We start from the raw sequence: 22751 nt of genomic DNA on the forward strand, positions 1-22751 counted from the left end.
TAGAGAAACAATGATGTTTTTAACCAAATATAAGTCATTATTTTGTACATAATTGTATACACATAGTTATAATATGATAAATGAGTGATCATGAGATGTGTCAGATTGGGTCATGTTTATCTCTTATATGACCCAAAATATTGATTACATTTATTTTTTAATTCAAACCTAGTCATAAACTCAATGACTCAATCATATTTCACTCTGATCATGATTGTGTCAAACTAGGTGAGCCATTAGAGTAGATCTTACTCACCCATACTCCTACCAAATCTTTCCACATATATTATTTTTCTTTATGGTATATGAGAATATATCATTGTGATTTCTTATGTTAAGATGTAAGTGGATTTATAGTAGAAATTATAGGAAGATATTAATTTTCCAAATTCAAATTGAGCCAAATAAGCTCTTAGAGAGTACCTTTCAGAAAATTCAAAAGTTCAAACAAAAAAGTGAAAAACAAATATTAGTATTTTTGGCTTCATTAGGGAAAACAATCTTATTCAAGATGAAAACAATTATATCATGATGGAACTTTTTCTTTGTTGTATAAAAAAACATATCTTACATAAAATAATTTTCGAACGTAAGTAATGCAGTGATCAAATATTGAAATTAAAACAGATATTAAATTTAGGACGTGAAAACTATATTTAGTTAATTAATCAACTTATTTTGGTTTATCATACAGAATTTTATTTGCTAGGAAAAGTAAAGGACAAAAATCAGATATTAATAACCCAAAGTTCTTATTTATTTTTTATTATAATCTATTTTGGATTCCCAAAGATAGATACAAGCTCATTTTAATTTATTTTTCACAAAAAGAATTAGTTTATTCACAAGTTCTTATAGTTCATTTACTAACATGTATAAGTTTTGCTATTTTACTAGCTCAATCTCTATTTTAAAAGCATTTCAAGAAGGATTTTAATATATAAGTATAAAGTTTATACAGTTAATATATATTATCAACATCCACTTGTATTATATGGAAAAAAAAAATACTAACAATATATTGTTCTAGTAATATAAGATCTTATTAAATTCTAAAAAAATAAATTATTGAATTTTTTAGAACAATATTTATTAAGAGGAATAATCAAACATTTCAAAATATAGAAAACCATGAGAAAGAAATGAAGATAGAAAAGGATAAGACAATAATGTTATAATGTAATCCAACGGCTGCACAGAAGACAAGAGATTTTTATCCCAACCTTTGTTTATCTTCTCTGCTCTTCTCTTCTTCCATCTTCTGCATACTAGAATAGCAATGGCGGTTGTGTTGCGTTGCTCATGCTTTCTCTCCCATCATCGCTTCTCTAAACCTCTTTTCTCACCTCATAAGCCACACTATCTTCACCCTCCCGGTCAGTTTTCTGTATGTTTTCTTTTCTTTCGCCATAATAATATATCATACATAACTTTCATCATGTTTCTGTTTTTTCATTCTGGTAAATCTATGGTTAAATTGATTCTGTTGTTTTAATTAAGGCGAATTTACATTCAATGAAGAAGTTTAACTTAATTACACTCAGCATGGCTTTCAATTGATAAGTTATATTCACCTCTAGGTGTTTAGTTTGAAGTAATAGAGGTGATTGTAGGATTTGAAACATAGAGAGGCATTGAGTGTAATTAATCCAATTCTCAAGGGCGGTTAGTGTAATTTTCCCTTAATTGATAATGACATTGAGATTTTAAGTTGCTTATGCTACATGATTAATTAGACATGGATCAGCTTTAAAACGATGAAGGAAACTTTTTTTAGTATGATTATAATTTTGTAAGATTGTTATTCACATACATATTTGAATGAATCAGGAAAATTAGCCTGTCATTCTTTTAAAATGGACAAGTTTGTCCCACTCTTTAAAGATGCATTTGATGGGTCTTCTCAAATTCAAAGTATGCTGCAGTGCTCAAAGTGTGAGGTAACCAGGGTAAGTCATGGCAGACATTTCTTCTGCCCCGCCCTTCTATTTTGTATTGTGATTTATGTACTTGAATGTTTTTGCTAATAAATTGTTATTACAGTTTTACATATATAAAATGTCAAATATTTGATTTCTAAGAGTGACACTTGTTGGGAGAGACAGGCACGCACCCCAAAGGGGATAGTTCCTTATCCAAAGGCGAAGGGATACCCTTAGTTATACCAAAAAATTGTGGCTGCTTCTTGTAATAGAAGGTAGTGTTTGGCATGTGGACAGAACAAAATAATAGAACATCAGGATGTTTTGTTACCTTCTTTTTTATTCAACTTCTTTCAATGGAACTCAAATGTTATTTTTTAATCTCATCTAGTTATTTTCTATTAATAAAGTACACCAAACTCAAAACAAACACTTCCTGAATTTCTAATTTGTTCACTTCTTTAAGTTGGGAAGTTCCATAATTTTGATTTTCAGTTGCTATTTGCATGCATATGGCATATTTTGTGCTCCAAATTTATTTTTACATTCCAAATATTCTTCCCCTTGTAATGCTTGATACTTAATTTCTCGAATCATTGTTTTGGTATCTTTCTCTTTAACTTCTGATTGAAATTGTTTGCCTGGCCAGGAAGACACACGCCAAAGGTTCCCATCATTAATATTTCTTGCCAGCAATATTTTGATGTTCTCTACCCCTTATCAAGCATTGGCTGAAACATGTGAAGCTGACAATTCTAGTTTCAATATGCCTTTACTGCTAGCAATTGCCCTCATTGGAGCCACTGTAGGAGGTAAGGTAGTTTGAGCTTCCTCACAGAATCATATTGGCTCATGGATGTTTCTATCCCCAATGGCTTGGAGAGTGGAACAACTTTGTGTTGCAAGAAATGTTTATGGAATTGATTCATATTTGTTGGTTTAGTTCATCTGGTATTATCATAAAGGACTACCATATTACTTGAATATATTTTTTCTGCAACACAAAATCTTAAAATACAATATGCTAGTGTTAAAGTTAATACTAAAGAGGTTTGGCTTTGTGAAGCAAGAGTACCTTTTTTGTAATGACTTGAGCTTCTGGTGAAGTGCTTCTAGATGGGTTTGATAGGTAAATCTGTAGATACATGACACACTGTCCTTTGCGTGATTGACCACATGTCACAGGGTTACTTGCTCGCCAAAGGAAAGGAGAACTACAGCGGGTAAATGAGCAATTACTTCAGATCAATGCAGCCTTAAGGAAGCAAGCCAAAATTGAGTCCTATGCCCCTACCTTGAGTTATGCTCCCGTCGGTGGTACTAGAGTTCTAGATAATGAGGTTATTGTCGACCCAAAGAAGCAGGAGCTAATTTCTAAGTTGAAAACCGGAAAGAACTTCCTAAGGAATCAACAGCCAGACAAAGCATTCACAGAGTTTAAGGTTGCTCTTGAGCTTGCCCAGAATTTAAAAGATCCCATCGACGAGAAAAAAGCTGCTAGGGGTCTAGGTTTGTTATCTTTCCTATTTTACTTAAGAGTCTCCCACATGATTGCATTGTTTTGTGTGTTCAGAATTTTACAAAGAGCCTCCTTGAACACAATTTAAATGATTGGACATTACAGGAGCATCACTGCAAAGACAAGGAAAGTATAAAGATGCTATTAAGTACCATTCACTGGTTTTGGCCATCTCTGAAAGAGAAGGAGAGATCTCTGGGAATACAGAAGCTTTTGGAGCAATAGCTGATTGTTACACTGAGCTTGGAGACCTTGAGAAAGCAGGGCAATTCTATGACAAGTATATTGATAGACTGGAAAAGGATTAATCAATCATTTTGATATCGCTGACATTGTTCCAACATTTTCTTCAAAAGAAGTAATCAGTGTAGAATTAGCAGAGTTGCTTGATGGCATGTCACAATCCATTTCATGCGGAGTGTTTGTTTTCTCTCTTCCTTTTTCTTATTTGACTTCATTTCTGTTCAACTGTTGTGACTGTGGAGTTGATATTACCCCTTTTAAGTGAAAGTTTATTCAATATCTAATTTGCATGAAGTTTAGTAATGGATTCACATAGTGATCTTAGTATTCACAACACTCTTTATGTGATGTAAATACACCCAAATGAGAAGGAAGAACACATGTCCATTCTTAATCATAACCGCTCATCCACTACTAAATAGAAAACCGGATACATGATACAAACCCATTAAATGTTTGATCCTACATACCTAATATGGTGGGGGTAAAATCCTCACCACCCTTGAGTAAAAATAAAAAAAGAAAGAGCCCCTAGAGTTTAACACGAATAAATGTATGCACAAGGCATGATATATTGATAGCATTAAACCACATCATCAGGAGAATTGCATTAATGTAACTACTGGTAGTACATCATTTGCTGTGCAGCAGCAACATTCTGGAACCCACCATCATATATCTGGCTAGCTCCAATTGCTGCCTGTTTAAGAGGATGCATCAAAGGATTCAAAGCATGGCCACCACCCATCTTGCTCATTGCTAGTTGTCGTTCGTAAGCCAAAAGATCCGTCGAGGAGAAGCCTGACAGAGTTGCAGCAGCAGGCGGGGGAAGAGGATTTGAAGCAGTTCCGGGTGGAGTGGGCTTGCTCCCCCAAGAGCACTATATTTTAATGTAATAACAATGTCAGGACAAAAGTTCAACAAATAGCTGAATTGAAAGTACATTTATAAAAATGACTAGGAAAAGGAAATAAAGAAACTGTTAGCAAAGATAGACATCACTATTTCCTTTCCAATTCAGCAATAAACAAAAAAGTCAGATCAAGGAAAGTAAAAAGTACAGTAAAACAATGCTTGGTAACACTTAAACTTTGAGAAATAATCATTTCTTATAAAGCTTAGGGAGCTTTAAAAGTTTCAATCATAAACCGTACAAGTAAGCAAATCCAAACACACCAAGTCAAAAGGGGATTGAGTATCAAGGCTTATACAATTGCAGAAAAGGTGCTTATAGATATAATTATAAACCATAAGACAATTGCTTGCAAATTCTAAATACCCAATAACACAACACTGTAAATTCTAAATCCGAATCCCTAGTTTATTCGAACAGAAGAGCAAAGTAAAGCTTAACAAGACATAGCAACTAACTTTAGTTCATGTATATTTCGTGAATTAAGCATGAAATCGAATTGAACTCTGTATTTATAATACTGTAGTTTTTTGTGTGGAGAACTTATTATCATCATATTTCATAATTCTTTTCGGTAATTAGTTTCATTTTGTATAATAAACAAAAGAATGGTAACCTCAACCCAAAAGAATAATAAAACAATGAATACACACCTTAATTGGTTTGCCGCATAGGATAGAGTGGGTATTCCCCATCTGAATAGCCAGAGCTGCTTCAGCATGAGTACTGTACCTCACAAAACCAAATCCTTTATCATGCTGAACGCGAACCTCTTCTATCACTCCAGCTCCAAGAGAATGGAAGTGGCTATGGAGATTAAGTTGTGTTACCTGTAGAATCACCAAAGATCATGATGATTAAAATGACCACAGGATTTACAACCTACAAAAAACGGACCACGGCAATTTCTGCAGAATTTCAACATACAGCTCACAAGCAAACAAATTTTCTTGGATTTCTAACCTAATGATCCAAAGCTAAAATGAAACAATAAGCTGAAAGAGCTAAACTGCTAGTTTCACTAATCCAACAAATGGTTTTGAACTTCAAATCATTACTTGCATGGAAATGATAAGTATGAAAACTTTTCAACATTTTTTTGTTGATCAACTATTATTGTTCTCAATCCTAAAACTGAAAAAAAGAAAAACATTTTCTTACCTCTGAAGCAAGGTTACCCACATAGACAGTAGTATATTGAGGATTGTTCTCAGGAGCATCATTGTTTGATGTCTCTTTACCGTCTTCTGCACAAGCAGGTTAAAACATGACTAAGAGAGCAGAACACTGTACAAACACAGTAATCTTCTACAGGTTCCCATTATATATTCAATTTTGCGTCAAAGACAAAAACATAAAATTCACCCTTAAATTAAGCCATGTATAAGCTAAATAGAAACATTCATACATCAAATTCAACCATCTCCATTTTTATGGAACAGATATAATTTACTCACCAGATGATCCATTTGTTAGTTCTACCACAGTTTTGGTGTCTATGTTTGGGTTATCTTCATTGCCACCAGCAGCACCTTTTGTTGCCCAGTTGCAGCGTATTTGTCTGCTTCCAAGCCACTTGCCTGAAAGACATAGGCAGCACATCATTAATTTATTACTCTTTGGCCAAAAAAGAAATACAGGCAGACAGGATAGAACACGAGTCGCATGCATTCAATCACACAGTGCAATACTGAAGGTGGTAAGGGGGAAAAGAAGGAGACGATACACAGAATTATATAAAAGCCAACACCAATTCATTTGAAATCTTAATGCACTATATCTATGAATTGAGACGTTGAATTTTGTGTCGGATACATTAACTTATATTATTAAAGATCATTGGAAATTGTCCAACTCTAAAGGTGCCTCAAAACAAAAAATTGGTAAAAACATGTAAGTATTAGGATGATTATAAATTTCTTACCAGTCAAATCATTTATGGCACTCTGAGCATCCTATAAAAAATCAAAGAAAAAATTATGGTAAAAAACAGCATGAAGTGGATTACTACACTAAAAAATCAACATTTTAAAACAAAAATGACCTGCTGATTTCGGAATGAAACAAATCCAAACCCCCTTGAACGCCCAGTCTTTTGATCCCACATAACCCTCGCATCTCTAGTACCAGCAAAAAGATAAAGTTGGTGAGGCGTGATAAGTGTCCAACTAATATGAGCTAGTACAAACATGTTTTTCATTTTGAATGTACAAGCACTGGTCCAATTTCAAATGCACAAAATGGATTGTTGTTTTACTACTATATCTTAAGAGAATTGGAATGGAGCTTACGAGCAACTGGGGTAAACAGAAAAACATGCAAACAATGTAGCATCAGTGATCTCGGGACTTAAATCACCAACAAATATGTTGAAATGACCTGCAAATCGGAAGAAATATTGCATATAATGTGAAAGCAAAAAGTTCCCAAAGTGCGAGAGTCAGTTCAAACATAAATATCTATGTATTGAACACTGAACCAACCTGATGTATCCTCCCTCTGACCACTAGCATAAGCCCAGTTAACTTTGATAGGCTGCCCAAATCTGCCACACAATTGATTAAAATTTAAATGCCAATCCAAACAGATCTAACACAGCTTTAAAGAGATGCACTTACAAATGCCTTCCATTGAGAGATAATATGGCAAGAGCTGCAGATCTGCGATCAAAGTAGTGAATGAATCCATAGGATGACTGCACAACAGAGGTACAATATGTGAACATAAAGCTCGACATTCAGGCAATCTTTAAAGTGTAAATCAATGAATTACGGACATAACTATATTAAAAACATACCTTCTCCTTTCTAATAAGTTTACAACCTTCAACCAGGCCGGTACCTGCAAAAACTTCTTGCAAAAGTGGCTCGGTTACCTGAGTATGAATATTACCAACAAACCTGCATTTTGTCAAAGATAAAGAAGCTACAGTATTAAAAAGGAGAGAAGAAACAAAAGAAATTAGGCAACAAGTGATTAATTTTAGTCATAAAAGCAAGAAATAACACACAGATCACATTTATTTCAATAGAATTGTTTTTAAGCATGACATATATCTGCTTAAGTAAAATAAGAAAGATAAACCACTTAAATACTTTTCCAACCAACCATTATTTGAAAGGGGGTAACAGAAGTACAAAAAGAAAGTAATTGTGCCTAAGCTTGTTTTCATAACAATCATAAAACAAGCGGAAAAAAATGATATATAAAATAGAGAAATGAAAGAAAAAAATATCTTGCTAAACACTCACACACTGCGGCAAGTACTTGGGTCAAAACCAGGAGGCAGATTTCCACTTGGGATTGGTTCAATCTGCAAAAGGAAGAATTGAAAAGGAAGGGGACAAACCAAGATATTAAGTTTGTATCATATTTACTAATACAGTAGTATGAAAACATTTACTGGTTGAGAAATTATTGCATGCTGCAGCACCATTTGTCGCAAACATATCCTAACCATTGATTTTGAATAAACATGTACTCCCTCCATCCCACTTTAACTATCACTTTAGCATTTTTCACTTTTTTCATATTATATGTAACTTTAGGAAATCAAGAAGCATTACTACTTTTCCCCCTTGTTTGTCCATATTAAAAAAAATGTGATGATGGGAGTGAGTGTGGGTTATTAGGGGTATTTTGGTCAAAATGCATTATTTTACTTTGGTAATTAAAACCTTCAATGATTCATTAATTTGTGTTTATAAACTTACAAATAAAGTGGGGCAAATGGAGTATGATTTTAACTCATTAACGTATCCTCAATGGTTTGAATGTGAGCAGGACCACTGGTCTGGAACCATGCAATAATTTCTTGAAGGGCTGGGAGGAGGAAGGCACATAACATATTACCTAATGAATACAAAAACATAAAAAATGCTACCACAAAATCATTGCTAAGCATAATAGAAATTAGATGAGAATGGGACCAAGTCATCAACAGTTTCAAAATATAGAGGAAAATGCAAACTAAACTAAAACAGTAACAAAATTGGAAAGTACACCAAGAGTTCAACAGATTTAACACCAAATCAGATACACTAGGAAGTAAGACCAAAAATATTAAAAGACACCAAATTAAAGACACATTCATTATTAATAATCAAAATAAGTGTAAGCATTTAAGAATGCCATATAGCATAGCATTCATAATATAACCAAAATGAGTGTAAGCTAATAAGGCTTCAATATAACAAATCAAGCAACAAAAAATAAGTGTAAGTCTCTAAGGCTTTAATATAGGTGTATTACAGACCAACCTCTAAGGCTTCAAATAATAAGATTAAGCCTCTAAGGCTTTAGGCAAGTATTTCAGACTTCAGTAGTAATCACTATCACTAATGTAGTCTTCTTCCTTAGGCCCACTATCTCCACTACTTAAATCATAAACTTTTTCAGCCACATTCTAATCTCCATCTTTTGTCTCCACTAATCTCCTTTTAGAACCAGAAGCAGATGCAGCTTTCCGCCTAGTGAGTGTTGATGGCTCACCAGCCCCAACAGCTTGAAGTGGGTACATGTGAGGGGAAGAAACAGGGAGAAGTGGGAATTCTATCAGTTCAATGTGTTTTATATATGAGAAAAGGTGAGGGTTAAGTTACCAAAAACACTAAAAAGCCATTGCCACATATTAACAAATGGCCAAAACTGACCCTCCCCTGTTAAAATCAGCAATGTTGGAGCACATGCTTGACCCATGGCGCAACCTCAATACCTAAACTCTCACTTTCAGCACGTATAGTCGCCAAAGAAGAATGGTAGCAAAAAGAGGAAATAGAGAAGTAAAAAAAGAAGAAAGTAAAATACATAATAATATATTTCCGTAGTTTACAATAGTGCCACTTAACACTAAAAACTTCAAATAATGTGAGAGGACCCACGGGGCATGTTGTAACTCCTTCAAATATTAGGCACAAGATAGCATAGTAGTATTCATATGTTTTCAGGCCTTAGAATAAAACTCAGGTAAATAACTGGCTTGTAAATAAAAGTGAGGAAAGTGAGGCACACTCTAAAGGCTACAAATTACTAACCATAACAAAAACTTCAAATGAGAAAGAGAAAATGCACGCCTCATGCAAAACCATGACAAGACAAAGCACACAATGCTACAATCTAACTTCAAAACCTGTTTTTTTTTCCCACAAGACCAAACACCAAAAGACACAGCTATACGCAAAAATCAAACACAAACCAAAAAAAAATTCAAAAAAAGAAACTCGAAGTAAAAACTAAAAGAAAAAAAAAACATTTTTCCGAAACCCCAATTTTCCCCATAACAGTAATATCAACCAGACAAATTAAAAAGATATTGCATTTTTTCAGCAAACCTTATGCGTTCCATACAGACCCTCGTATGAAAAAGCCAAAAACGAAGATCGACACAACAAAAGAGAACAAAAATTGGAAAACGAACCTGAGGAGGAGCTAGGAGAGCAGGGTGGTAGAGAGATTGTTGTTGAAGAAGTGCTTGTTGCATCAGAGCTTGTTGTTGTTGCTGCTGCTTGAGCCTGTAATTCTGCATTTTCCTTTCGGATAGTTGAATTTTCAGGGAAATTGAAATGGGGTTTTTGGTGGAGATTAGGGTTCCAAAGTGGTCCCAAAACTATGGCTAAACAGAAAAAGGGTATTTTATTTCAATTTCAATCTTAGTAATATTTTCACTTGTCTTCTCTCTTTTGCTCTTTTTTTCCCAGCTCCATTTCAAAATAGCTTTGGGTTTTTGTGATGAATTAATCATATTAAAATAGCTTTGCCATCTAATTTTTCTTAGCTCAACTCTTATATTACTAATTAGGTCAACTCAAAGTGATTTTCACACATATAAAAAAGATATTAATTTGAATTTAATATATATATATATATATATATATATATATATATATATTGATGCCCAAGTGTTTACAAAGTCACGTGCATCCAATGACAAGTGCATTTAAATGACAATCACTTTAATGACCATTGCATCCATTGATTTTAAATGTTTTTACTATTTCAAGTAAACATGATATTTACTTGTTCAATCATTTGAATTTGTTTCAAATGATTGATATACACATTAAATGAGAATATTTGTTATTTCAATTATTGTTCTTGTATTGAATGATTCGATTTTTTGGTAAGAGAAACTTATTATATTGTGGTACGTAAACCTTATATTTCAACTTCTTTGGAGAAGAAGGAGATAGAGTTGTGCACACAAAGCATAATAAAAAACAACTTTGAAGTGTACAAAAAGAAACTTCTTTTTGATTAAAGTGAATGGCAAAGAGAACTTCTCAGACACATCAAGAAGAAATAATCAGATATGCTAAATCCAATATATTAATTTCACATCTAAATTTGTTTCAAGACTCAATAGATTCCTTGCATTACATGCTTTGTTTCTCGATATCAGACTGAACAAAACACATTGCATTAAATTTTATTCCTAAACAGATACTTAGTCGAAGATCATTAAAGCATCTTTGAAGACCTACAATATCAACTATAAAAGAAGCATGGTTCTCGAGATTGAAGTAATGGACTAAAGAGAGATATTGTACTATTTAAAGATTGATCAAGTCTATATTAATTTTATATATCTTTGTATATATTCTATTTGAGAAAAAGGTATATATATATATATATATATGTATATATATATATATATGTGTGTGTGTGTGCGCATTCACACCATAAGTTTTTATTGTACATCATCATTTACAATTCGTATTTTTCCATGTTGACTATGTATTGGTACACATATTAAATTCTTTCTTTTTAGTTAATAAAATGAAGTCATCATTTTATGTGTTTAGTGTTTTTCTTCCATAATGGTAGAATGGTCCAAGTATAAAATGGACCCTAGAATCTCAAGTACAAGTTTGGTATGGGCCATAATAAGGTTTATTGGAACTAAAGATTATGAGTGCGGTAGAAAGATGTAGAGAGTAGTTTAATAAAATTTGACTTATGGCCTTATGGGGGAAGATGAAGATAAAGATAAAGATGTAACCACAAAACAGTGATAACATAAAGTGGGACAAATCCTGAATTGCCATCACTTTAGTGAATGATCACATTATTGATTTTCAAGGTTCATAGTCTATCTATGTGTCGGTGTTATTCTTGCTGGTTATGAAAAATAGTTGTTGTATTATGGGTGACAGAATAATAATAACAAAATAGTTGTTCGGTTTTGTTTTTATGTGAAAAATCGTTGTTGTTTGGATGGGTGACAGATGAATAATTTTTGCTTATTATGATAAATCAGAATCCAGGGTAATCACTTATGAGTTATGGTTTCAAAATTTGTGTGACTTTATACATTATTAGATATAATTGATTAGAAAAACATTTGATAATTAAATTTTTAACTTAAATATGTCATTTTAATCGATCACTTGAGTAACATAAATTATGAGACAACATACTCTCTCAGTTATAACATGCTTTATATTTTTTTTAATAATTAAAAATAGTTTTTCTTATTTGGGTTTTACATAATGTTTTATAATTTAATACAAATTCCAGAAATTAAGAATAATATTATTTTTCCAATAATATTAAACATTATTCTTAGAGATCATATTACAACATATCCCACAAAATTTGTCCTAAATCTAAGCCTGATAAAAAAACCTATATATATGAGCACATGCCATAAAGGAAATGCATTCACTAAAAAATATAAAATCATGCACACAAATACTTGGAATTTTCTTCTTAAACTAATCATTCATAGCAATAAGCCTAACTTTCCTAATGTTTGGTCCATTATTGCTATGAACCCTTTTCTATACAAATAAATACAATATATATTATAAATATATGTATGAAGGCCTCAACAATCTGCATAAGGCAGTTACAATTATAAGTTAGGAGGAGCTTGCAACTGAGCAGAATCTGTATAACCTAAATTCATGATAAGCTACAAGTTAAGGTCTAATTGTTTGGAACACTGCTCTTCAGGTTCACCACCCTCTGAACTGTTTCCCTCATGCATGGTGGGGTTGATGTTCATAATTTGGTAAGGCCCTTTAGCAATGACCCTGCATAAATTGAAGATTCACCTTAGAAAACTACCAAATAAATAAAAATTAAGTGAACAAAATAGTAATTAAGTATCAACATGTTTCTCACCTTTCTTTCCTTTTCTCTAGGAACTTTAGAAGTGAAGCTCTCCTTGGATACCTCATATCTGTTTTCACAAAAAATGTGACCTTGAATTTAATTTATGTGAATATCTACATGTTTGCATGATAGTAATGTTTACCATTCAGTTTAGGTAAACAACATCTATATTTAATAAGCTTATTTTTTTTGTACTATCAAGGGTATTTCTTGTTTTATTAGGTAAGAAACTAATCTTTTTTGGGTTCATGACTACCTCTCCCAACAAGTATCGTTCCCAGGAATTGAACTTTTGACCATGAGATTGAGCCTTACACTACTAGAACAACTTCTTATTGGTTTAAAAATTACTTATCTTCACACGCTTCTCCAATAATTTTATTAAACAGACTTATAAAAAGATTATATACTATTTTCATAAGCTTATGAACATATTTTTTTTCTCATAATTCCAATTTTCAATTTACATACCTGGTCGAGTTGTTTCAGAGGCAGTGTTTGTTTGAGGCACTTTGGACCCTTTTAAATTTTCAGTAGCAACAGAAGCACTAGGGGAACTTTCTTTGATGCTGGAATTATCAGAAGCTAGCTTGGTGGCTAATTCCATTACCTCTGTTGCTCTCTCAGGCAGAAAAGCATCAAATACTAGCATTTTTCCAGCATAGAATATTGTCAATTGTGAAGTTTCAGGATCTGGTGTCCTAATGTGACAAAAAAAGTTCTTTAAGAATATTAAGAACAAAATACTAGATACAAGTTCTTGATCAACCATTTTGAAATAAGGAAATGCTATAGTACTATACTTATTTCTTTTTATAAAGTACAGTAATATTTATAGTAAAATCAGCATTTAATTAGTTCTTTTACTAGCAAAGAAATTTATTATATTGAAGAAATGCAAGGGTACTCAAAAACCACAAATGCATTGAATCACACTGTAGCACTATTTTAAGGTGAGTTTTTTATTTTATAAAGTGTATAGAGATTTTAACCACCAATGTGATGGGTATCACTATTCACTGGCCTATGCCTCCATTTCCATTATTATATATTATCAACTTTTCAGTGAAAGCATGGGTATATAAGTAATTCCATAGAAAATTAACCTACTTTATGCTTTCATTTTTCTTCTTCTTCTTAAAATACAGAAGCATTGCAGAAATTAAAATTGTTCACACACCTATCTTTAGACTTCTTAATGCATGGGTTTTCCACAAGCTGGGGAAGGAAATCCAAAGCTGAAGCGTTTAGTCTCAAAGCCTCATCTGAACTTTGCAGTTTAGATACCAAATGCTTCATATTTGCTGAATATTTCACAACCCAACAAACAATTAATAATCCTATCAACAATTTTCATTGAACTTCACATTCTTTTATATGATCAATACAATAACACATCAACAATCAAGTCATTTCTCATGAAATAAATTTGACTTAGTGAACCATGATGTCTTAACATTTTTCATATCATAAATCAAAGTTATATACTAATTATAGATTGATGAACAAGGTAAAATAAAACATGCCAAATAAAAAGAAAAAAAAAGAAGCAAAAACTACACACCCTTAGGCTCAATTTTTCTACCAATTCCAAGTGTAGAAGCTTCAGAGCTGCGTTTTTCCTTCAAGAAGTGACTCAAAATGCTACAAGTTTGTGAGAAATTGGAATTTTCCGATGCCTTGCCGGACCTCCGGCGACCCACCACCGTATCAGGGAAACTTGTCATTTTTTCTGTGAAATGAAATGATTGTGTATAAAAATGAAATCTTTTGATGGTTGGTGAGAGTTTTTTAAGTTCAAAGATAGAAGTTTGAGAGGGTGAAATGAGAGAAAATGAGGATCAATGCAAGTTACTTGAATATGCTTTGGTTTGAGTCAAGAGATATAAGTTCACGTGCTCTTTATCTTCCAAATTAAATTAGTTTAAAAAAAAATCAATATTCTTTTATATGATATATTTTATTAATTTTTGTTTGAAGCACGTGTTTTTTGTGATGGAAAAAGAGGCAAAGGAATTTGATCAGAATCTCTCAACCATTTGTATTTCAAACTTTATCATAAAATATATTACGAGACCAATAAAAAAATATCACGTTAATTAAATAAATTAAATTTTTATTAGTTTTTTCATTTTTACTTTAATATTATTGATCTTATATATGATTTGGGACACAATTTAGGACTATAATATTTTTTTCCTTCACACTCTTACTACTTCATATTAATGAGATAGTGGGGAATCTAAGAAAAGGAAAAATAATAGAGGTGTCTAGAAGGGTACTATGGAGTATGGACCCTGTACACAATGATCATTTCCTCTTTTGGTGACTAAACCAATCTTTTGAGGGAATAATTTAGTGGTTTTCTTTGCTAGGCATGTGTTGAGCAAGACTACCATTATTTGTAATTTTATATAATTATCCTTGCATCCAAAAATAAGAACACAATTGAAACTTCTACTATTATGAGAAAAGGTGAAAATGGTTTGATGATGAGTAAAGTTCAAGTACTCGTTTGATGAAAAATGGTTGAACTTAAATCAGATCAAGTTTGACACAAATTTCTTCTTATCTTAAACTATTTGATATGACTCTTAAGCTTAAATTAGTTTAATTCATCAACTCAAAACAACCATTATTCATTTATAATAACCATACTACATATATTCTCCTGTCTCTTTTAGTCTTTAGATGATATAGATAGTTCAAAATATTTAAGGATTTGAGTTTGGAACTAATATGAGTAGCTTGGTTTATTTCCAACACTTATGAGATGAGTTGGGATTTTCTCCAATATATATTGGAGATGATTTGAACCCTTATGAGATTGTGTCTATTTGAGTATAAGATTTTTGCAACAAAAAAAAACAGTTTATTCACATTTGTTAAGACATTCTGGATAATTAAAACAATTTCTCTTTTATGCTTTTGTGATTCAGCGAAAAATGGCCCTTGATTGTGGAAAAAATTGAGGAGTCAAAGTTAAATGAGAAGAAGATAGTGAACAATAATGTCAGCTAACCTCACTTGAATTTCCACCAACTTTGAATAGTCCAAGTAAACTGCCATACTGACATAAACTTGACTTTAATTTATACCACCTAATGAAACAAGAGTTGTTACTTTTAACATTCTCGAATAAGAATAAAAATATCATTATATTTATATATGAAAGATAAAAATATTATAATACTACTTTTTCATTTATTTTTTGTTGAAGTGTCCTCTATAATGATCTTCACGCAAGTTACATGTACCCCTAAATTCAAGTCATCCTCCACAGTCCAATTATGATCATGGTCAAATTGAAACAATCAAGTTGATTATAAGACCATAAAATCACTCAATTAGTTCTACATGTCACTGTCAAAAATCAAACCAATTCAGTATTTGTTTGAAATTTGATTCATTATTTAGTCCGATAAACTTGGTTTATGAACCAAATGAGTCAATCTTGAGCTTGAAATTGAGTTTGTTAAATAAACAAACCAAACTTGAGTTGGATACAGTTCGACTCATTAGGTTCATGAGCTAGTTCGATATATACGTGTGTGTATATATATAAACTAATTTTTATGTTTATTATGACTCTTGCATTATTATTTATATTTATTGTTATTATATATATAAACATGGTTATATTTATATGTATAAAACTTTTTGTAGTATTTTTAAAAATTAATTAACTATTTAAGTTGTCCAAATGAACCAATCGAAGCGAACTTTAACCGAACCAAACTCGAGCTAAAAGAATAACTCGTATCAAACTCGAGCTGAGATTCGAGTCGAACCAATCTTTATCGAGCTGAACCAATCCTTATCGAGCTGAACTCTGGTTCAACTCGGTTCGAACTGTTTCTAACCCTAGTTCCAGATATTTTCTTAAGTCAAATAAATTTAAAGGATTGTGTAAATATTAACTTATTATTTTTTAATAAAAAAATATATGTGTAGCTTCTTTAAACAATACTCTGAGGACATTTTAATATTCTCTACATTAAAATAAATAAATAGATTCACCAAAAAGAAGTTATATTTGAGTAGCTATAAATACATTGAATTAAACATTTGTCATGGAAAATTTTATCGGATATATATGTTGTCGTATCCAACTTAAATAATTTTTTTGGGTTGCCTCTAAAAAATATGTGTACTTCAAACAAAATAAAAATAAAACTTAATAACTAGAGAACTATAAGAAATGAATTGATGAAGACAAGTTCTCCAAATAAATAGGCAGCGATTAATTACTTTTAAAGTATAAAGATTAATAAACTGAATTCTATCTCTCAAAACAGAACAAGCTAAACTCTACACAAACGTGTACAATACTGGTTACATAGTATCATTATTATCACCAAACTATTATAACGGTTTTTAACTACTCTTGACTTGTTCAACCAAAATTCCAATTCTCTCTCTTTCATTGTGAGGCTCTCTTGCACTCTCACAAAAGTAGATTCACGCCATGCATGCATGCATGCAGGGTTAGAACAAATTAAGGAAAAACGAAAAAGTAGCAAGAATGAAAAAAAAATTACCCAAAATTACATTCACATTCCATTGTAGCCAATAGGTCCTATAGCACCAAATTCTGAGCAAAGCAAATGGCCTTAGCGGGGGTAATAACCCTCCAGCCAAATCTCCTCTTCATCTTCATCACAACCATGTGTTTTAACAATTTTCCAATGACATATTCTATGTCAGAAGCTGAAGCTTTGCTGAGTCTCAAAGAATCATTTTCCAATGCTGAAGCTCTTGATAATTGGGTGGCTGATTCACCACCTTGTAGTGAAGATGATCAATGGGTAGGTCTTGTATGCAACAATGGCCAAGTCACCGGGCTTCGCCTCGGAGACATGGGATTACAAGGGAAAATTCATGTTGATGCATTGCTTGAACTTAAGTCTCTTAGAACTATTAGCCTTGTGAGAAACTCTTTCAATGGTTCTATACCAGAACTTAGTAAAATTGGTTTCTTGAAAGCAATTTATTTGTCAGGGAATAAGTTCTCGGGCAAAATTCGCGAAGATTACTTTCAAGAAATGAGGTCTTTGAAGAAACTGTGGCTTGATGATAATGAATTCACAGGCCATATTCCTTCATCATTGTCTAAGATGCCACAACTTATGGAGTTACATTTGGAGAATAACCAGTTTAATGGAACTATTCTGGATCTTGGTAACCCTGCATTGGTTGATTTCAATGTGTCAAACAACAAATTGGAAGGTGGAGTTCCAGCTAGTTTATTGAAATTCAATGAGAGTTCCTTTGAAGGGAATTCTGGTCTTTGTGGTGAGAAGCTTGGAACAAAATGTGATGAAAATGGTAAAAAAGAGGCACCAAGTCCCTTTCATGCAAAAGAAAATGGAGACACAATAATCATTCATAATGGTAATGCTCCTCCAACAGATAAAGGTAAGATTCGTGCAGCTCAAATTGCTGGCATTGTAGCAGCATGTGTAGTGGTTCTTTTGATTGTTGCTTTGTTGTTTGTGAGATCAAAGAAAAAGAAGGGTGATGTAGATTTTGATGGTATAATTGGAAGAGAGAATAATGAAGAAGCAGTGGAAGTTCAAGTAGCTGCACCAGTGAAAAGAGAAGTTTCTGCTGAACCAATTAGAAAATCAACATCTAGCAGAAAAGGAGGGTCTGGACATCATAGTGTTAAGGGTGTTGGAGAACTTGTGATGATAAATGAGGAAAAGGGTGCTTTTGGTTTACCAGATTTGATGAAAGCAGCTGCAGAAGTGTTAGGAAATGGAGCATTTGGATCTTCTTACAAAGCAGTGATGACTAATGGATTGGCTGTTGTGGTGAAAAGGACTAGAGAGATGAACGCATTGGAAAAAGATGGTTTTGATGCAGAGATGAAGAAGATTTCAAATCTTAAACACTGGAATGTTTTGACCCCTTTAGCTTATCATTACAGAAAGGATGAGAAACTAGTAATCTCTGAGTATGTTCCCAGAGGCAGTTTACTGTTTTTGCTGCATGGTAAGTAATACTTTTTCTTCCTAACAACTCCAAATTTTCATAGCACACCCTCAACTAGAAAATGAAAGAAAATAATCTAATTCTCCTGAAGGGTAATGAATAAAATTGTGCAGAAATATAAGTTTTGTTCTACGTTGTGTATTTTATATATAAATGAACAAAACAAGATGTTAAAATGTAGAACATTTTGTTTCTACTAAAAATGTAAAACTAAGGAGAACAGAACAAGACACTCTATCCTATTATGTTCTGTACTTATGCCAAATGCTAGCATGGATTTAACTGTAATAATGATAACAAAGAACAAGCATTTATTTATCCAGCATTGTATGTTATATTGCTTACAGGTGATAGGGGACCATCACATGCTGAACTGGATTGGCCTGCACGTTTGAAGATTGTAAAAGGAATAGCCGACGGGATGCGATATCTTCACACGGAACTCGCTTCCTCTGATCTACCACATGGTAATCTCAAGTCCAGCAATGTTCTCCTTGGACCAGAATATGAACCACTTATAGTAGATTATGGTTTTAGTCACCTAATCAACCCTGCTAGTGCAACACAAGCACTATTTGCTTATAAGGCTCCTGAAGCAATATCACAAGGCCAAATTTCACATAAATGTGATGTTTACTGTCTTGGTGTTGTTATACTTGAAATACTCACTGGAAAATTTCCTTCTCAATATCTCAGCAATGGAAAAGGTGGAACTGATGTAGTGCAATGGGTTGCATCAGCAATATCTGAGCGCAGAGAATTGGAACTTCTTGATCCTGAGATTGCAACCTCAAAGAATAATAACTCACAAGTTCAAATGGAACAACTACTTCATATTGCTGCTGCTTGCACTGCAAGTAACCCTCACCAACGCTTACAAATGTCAGAAGCTATTAGAAGAATAGAGGATATAATCAATGAGAGTTGTAAAGGATCAAGAACAATAGAAATCTTACCATCTCTAAGAGATGGTTATGCAGATTCTCATTATGTATTAGGAACACATGAACATGGTGGTCAATCTAAGAGGAGACATGGATCAAATAGCTTTGGAAGCAGGGATAACTTTGAATATGGCATGTCCTAGTTAAAGGAACAACTAGAGGGTAGGCAGCTATTTTCTGTATTGGTGGAAAAAGGATGTGTCAAGGGTATGCTTTCAAATTCACAAGAACAAGAGTATCTATATGGAGCAACTTTGTTAAGGACAAAGATGTGTTGTCCTAAAGTATGTCTTAGACCACCAATGAAAACCTGTCATGTCAAAGTGTTATAAGGTAATTTGAGGAAGCCAATTCTTATAGACTTCATGCATGGAATTTGACACATACCTTTACTTCCAAGTTTGAAATTATAGATCAGTGATGTATAAATTTTATGACACAGAAGTTTACTGATATCTAAACTATAGGGACATAACTTTGTAGATGTTTTAGAACTACTTTTATTTATTTATTTTATTTATTTATTTGTTTGGTGTAACTTCTTTTTTCCAGATATAAACATCTCTATGTAAATTAGTGGATAAGGAAAAGACTAAAAGTTGTGTTTGTGAATTGTCATTGATCTGAATGGTTAATCCATGGATGAGCCTCACTCTAATCCACTTGGATACGGTAGAAAGCCCTATAAAAAATTGGGTTGGTTTTATGACTTTATCAACTATGCACATTTGCAAAATCCAAATTATTAAATGGTTCCAAACAAGGATAAGGATTTACTGTCCCATATAATGTCTAAACCATGTTTCGAACCAATGATATTGAAATAGAAATACAAAAAATAATGATCATTTAAATTTTTTAAGTAGCATGACATGTTTTCATTGGTCTGGAATATGGTTCAAGACATAATTTGGAATAACATATCTTTTTCTTCCAAACACCACAATAAGGCTACTTATATGATCAAAATCCAATGGCCAAATCACAAAGCTAATGAAGCAGCCTACAGTCTTTAAAAAGGTATTAGTTATCAATTTATCAAAATCCAATGGCTAAATCATATGAAATGCATCAACCAACCATATGAGCTAGGCCTAAATGGCTCATTCTAATAGTTTAGAGATGCAATTTGCTTAGTTGGTGAAGATTGAAAAAATCATTTACAAACAACTTAATTAAAGGACAGTTTTCTTTCTGAAGTTGGAAGAGGGCAGAGTTATTTTCTTTGGTAAATAGAAAAAAGGACAAAGTTTATATAATAATGCTGCTTAAGTCAACCATAGGTTGTTGTTCACATCATACTACAGCTGGAGATTCATTAAAATGCATAATACATAGTATGCTAATTAATTGAAATGAAAGGCTCAAACTCTTAGGTATATATGTATATCCTCTCATACAACAATAACCCAAACCTTTCCCTTATGCAAATATGAATACATATCTGGAAAAAAAATACGTATCATTTATAAGTTTTATAGACCATCACTGTATCATTATCCATCATTCATGTTTATTAATTCTTCAAAAAAATAATACAAATAAATAATAGATAATATATTAATTGTTTATAAATTTTTATATTAACAAATATAGATATTATGCTCATATCCTATTATCTTAGGTGCCATAACCATGATAACAAATTCATGATTGAAATGGGATGTCACATGACATTATAATTCAAATGTCAATATCAAAAGAATAAATTTAAATTATTTAAGAGTATTTCTTAATTTTTTTGATCAAGTATTTTTTAATGCAGTATTAGTTTCCTACTTGCATGTAGAGTGGGACCAAATTCCTCCAACCTTTATTCTTTATCCAAATTCAATCACTTGTTTGAGAACTAGACCATGTACTTCATCATTAAATTCATAATGATGCAACTATATATATACTGTTATATATATATTGTTAGGCTAAAGATTTATATACTATAAGCATATTATTTACCATTTACTTGTCTTATTTATTTAAAAAGTCACTGATAATAAAATATGAATAATAGATGATACAGTGATAATACATAAAACTCATACAACATATTTTTTTTCTCTTTTATATTTCTAGAGAGACCAAATATAAATTGAAGTATAAATAAGCAGCTTAACGTTTTTGCAATTTTTATACCAAAACAAATGCAAAACTTAAAATTTTCCACCTTCCCACTCTTTTTTTTTGTTTCCCACAAATATTACAATCATGTCCAAACCAAAAATATCCACAGGTATGTGGGTTAATTCTTTCGGCGGATATTTTTTCCACCTTCCCATTCTGATATATAAGATGTAAATTTAACAGTACTTAATAAAATAAAATTAAGTTTTTCAACATTAATTTTATATTACCCTTTACCCAAATGAAAATGTTGGCAAAACCCATATAGACGTATATATCAATTTAATATTCATATAATAATAGTTACTCATCACTGATGACGTATATACCTGCTATTTACAAAGGATTACAAGCTGTACTTGTAGAAGTTTTGTCTAAATTTTACACAAAATTTAATTCCATTATCTTCAAATGATTTGGTTGCACCACCACACGTGCAACTCTAAATTGTCTTTAAGTTAGAAACAATTAAATAAAGAAGAATACCCCTGCACAACACTATATTATCAAGATTCCTGAAAAATTTAAAAGCATAGAGCTATATATTATTTTTGCTAGGTACACATGTAAGATTGTAAGAAAATCTCTCTTGCTTCTTCTAGTGACAATGCTATTGATTATTTAAATGTGTGTATATTCTTTTTATGTGAAATGCACATGATGTTCAAGCTAGAGTGATCAGGATTATGTGTTAATTATTTGATGATTAATTCCAATCTTTTGTAACATGGGAACAAGCCGAATCAAACTCTTGCTTAGCTAGCTTGCAATATGCATGTTTGGTGTACAAAATAAGACAAGTTACAATCTCTACTAGTAATTAAATGCATTTCATACACTTCATATTCCATGTTAGCTGTTACAAGAAAAATGATTTATATTCATACTAAATATTTTTTATATTCAAAAGTTAACTTAATCAATAATGATAGGGGTTATATATAGTCTTAAAGCAAATTTTAAGGTGACACATTTTT

The 22751-nt window shown here is 32.1% G+C and overlaps 4 protein-coding genes across 6 annotated transcripts; 2 read left to right on the forward strand and 2 right to left on the reverse strand.

Moving 5' to 3' along the window:
• Positions 1233–3968, forward strand: LOC109357046 (protein FLUORESCENT IN BLUE LIGHT, chloroplastic-like). 2 transcript variants are annotated; one of them, XM_019600748.1, is made up of 5 exons: positions 1233–1376; positions 1831–1949; positions 2572–2734; positions 3108–3431; positions 3547–3968. In XM_019600748.1, exons 1-5 carry the CDS (start codon positions 1280–1282, stop codon positions 3747–3749), a joined length of 906 nt encoding a protein of 301 aa, XP_019456293.1. In that variant the 5' UTR covers positions 1233–1279; the 3' UTR covers positions 3750–3968. The 2 variants fall into 2 exon arrangements, with proteins under 2 accessions (XP_019456293.1, XP_019456294.1); XM_019600749.1 differs by having other exon boundaries at positions 1831–1940.
• Positions 3872–10269, reverse strand: LOC109357045 (oligouridylate-binding protein 1B-like). Of its 2 annotated transcripts, none has more exons than XM_019600747.1 (12): positions 10014–10269; positions 7849–7910; positions 7395–7497; positions 7216–7292; positions 7081–7142; positions 6889–6976; positions 6642–6717; positions 6522–6552; positions 6055–6177; positions 5759–5841; positions 5251–5427; positions 3872–4564 (listed from the first exon to the last, which is right to left on the reverse strand). In XM_019600747.1, exons 1-12 carry the CDS (start codon positions 10119–10121, stop codon positions 4304–4306), a joined length of 1251 nt encoding a protein of 416 aa, XP_019456292.1. In that variant the 5' UTR covers positions 10122–10269; the 3' UTR covers positions 3872–4303. The 2 variants fall into 2 exon arrangements, with proteins under 2 accessions (XP_019456292.1, XP_019456291.1); XM_019600746.1 differs by having other exon boundaries at positions 5759–5844; positions 10014–10266.
• On the reverse strand, positions 12234–14568 carry LOC109356091 (protein TIFY 10a-like). Its single transcript, XM_019599429.1, has 5 exons — positions 14277–14568; positions 13893–14016; positions 13183–13413; positions 12722–12799; positions 12234–12630 (listed from the first exon to the last, which is right to left on the reverse strand). The coding sequence occupies exons 1-5, from the start codon at positions 14437–14439 to the stop codon at positions 12510–12512; spliced, it is 717 nt and encodes a 238-aa protein (XP_019454974.1). The 5' UTR covers positions 14440–14568; the 3' UTR covers positions 12234–12509.
• On the forward strand, positions 17098–20251 carry LOC109356021 (pollen receptor-like kinase 3). The gene is made up of 2 exons (XM_019599340.1): positions 17098–18709; positions 19057–20251. The coding sequence occupies exons 1-2, from the start codon at positions 17320–17322 to the stop codon at positions 19794–19796; spliced, it is 2130 nt and encodes a 709-aa protein (XP_019454885.1). The 5' UTR covers positions 17098–17319; the 3' UTR covers positions 19797–20251.

Source organism: Lupinus angustifolius, chromosome LG09 (genome assembly GCF_001865875.1).
Source record: "Lupinus angustifolius cultivar Tanjil chromosome LG09, LupAngTanjil_v1.0, whole genome shotgun sequence".
Lineage (NCBI taxonomy): Eukaryota > Viridiplantae > Streptophyta > Magnoliopsida > Fabales > Fabaceae > Lupinus > Lupinus angustifolius.

What these genes read in the sequence shown, in the direction of transcription:
- LOC109357046 (XM_019600748.1), top strand. Translation starts at nt 1,280, where the DNA reads ATGGCGGTTGTGTTGCGTTGCTCATGCTTTCTCTCCCATCATCGCTTC. An exon ending in CAAAGTGTGAGGTAACCAGG is followed by an intron (nt 1,950 to 2,571) that starts GTAAGTCATGGC and finishes TTGCCTGGCCAG; the next exon opens with GAAGACACACGCCAAAGGTT. An exon ending in AAAAGCTGCTAGGGGTCTAG is followed by an intron (nt 3,432 to 3,546) that starts GTTTGTTATCTT and finishes TGGACATTACAG; the next exon opens with GAGCATCACTGCAAAGACAA.
- LOC109357045 (XM_019600746.1), bottom strand. Translation starts at nt 10,121, where the DNA reads ATGCAGAATTACAGGCTCAAGCAGCAGCAACAACAACAAGCTCTGATG. An exon ending in TCAGAGGGAGGATACATCAG is followed by an intron (nt 6,977 to 7,080) that starts GTTGGTTCAGTG and finishes TCCGATTTGCAG; the next exon opens with GTCATTTCAACATATTTGTT. An exon ending in TCTGTTTACCCCAGTTGCTC is followed by an intron (nt 6,718 to 6,888) that starts GTAAGCTCCATT and finishes TGCTGGTACTAG; the next exon opens with AGATGCGAGGGTTATGTGGG.
- LOC109356091 (XM_019599429.1), bottom strand. Translation starts at nt 14,439, where the DNA reads ATGACAAGTTTCCCTGATACGGTGGTGGGTCGCCGGAGGTCCGGCAAG. An exon ending in ATTAAGAAGTCTAAAGATAG is followed by an intron (nt 13,414 to 13,892) that starts GTGTGTGAACAA and finishes TTGTCACATTAG; the next exon opens with GACACCAGATCCTGAAACTT. An exon ending in TCTGAAACAACTCGACCAGG is followed by an intron (nt 12,800 to 13,182) that starts TATGTAAATTGA and finishes TAAATTCAAGGT; the next exon opens with CACATTTTTTGTGAAAACAG.
- LOC109356021 (XM_019599340.1), top strand. Translation starts at nt 17,320, where the DNA reads ATGGCCTTAGCGGGGGTAATAACCCTCCAGCCAAATCTCCTCTTCATC. An exon ending in TTTACTGTTTTTGCTGCATG is followed by an intron (nt 18,710 to 19,056) that starts GTAAGTAATACT and finishes TATTGCTTACAG; the next exon opens with GTGATAGGGGACCATCACAT.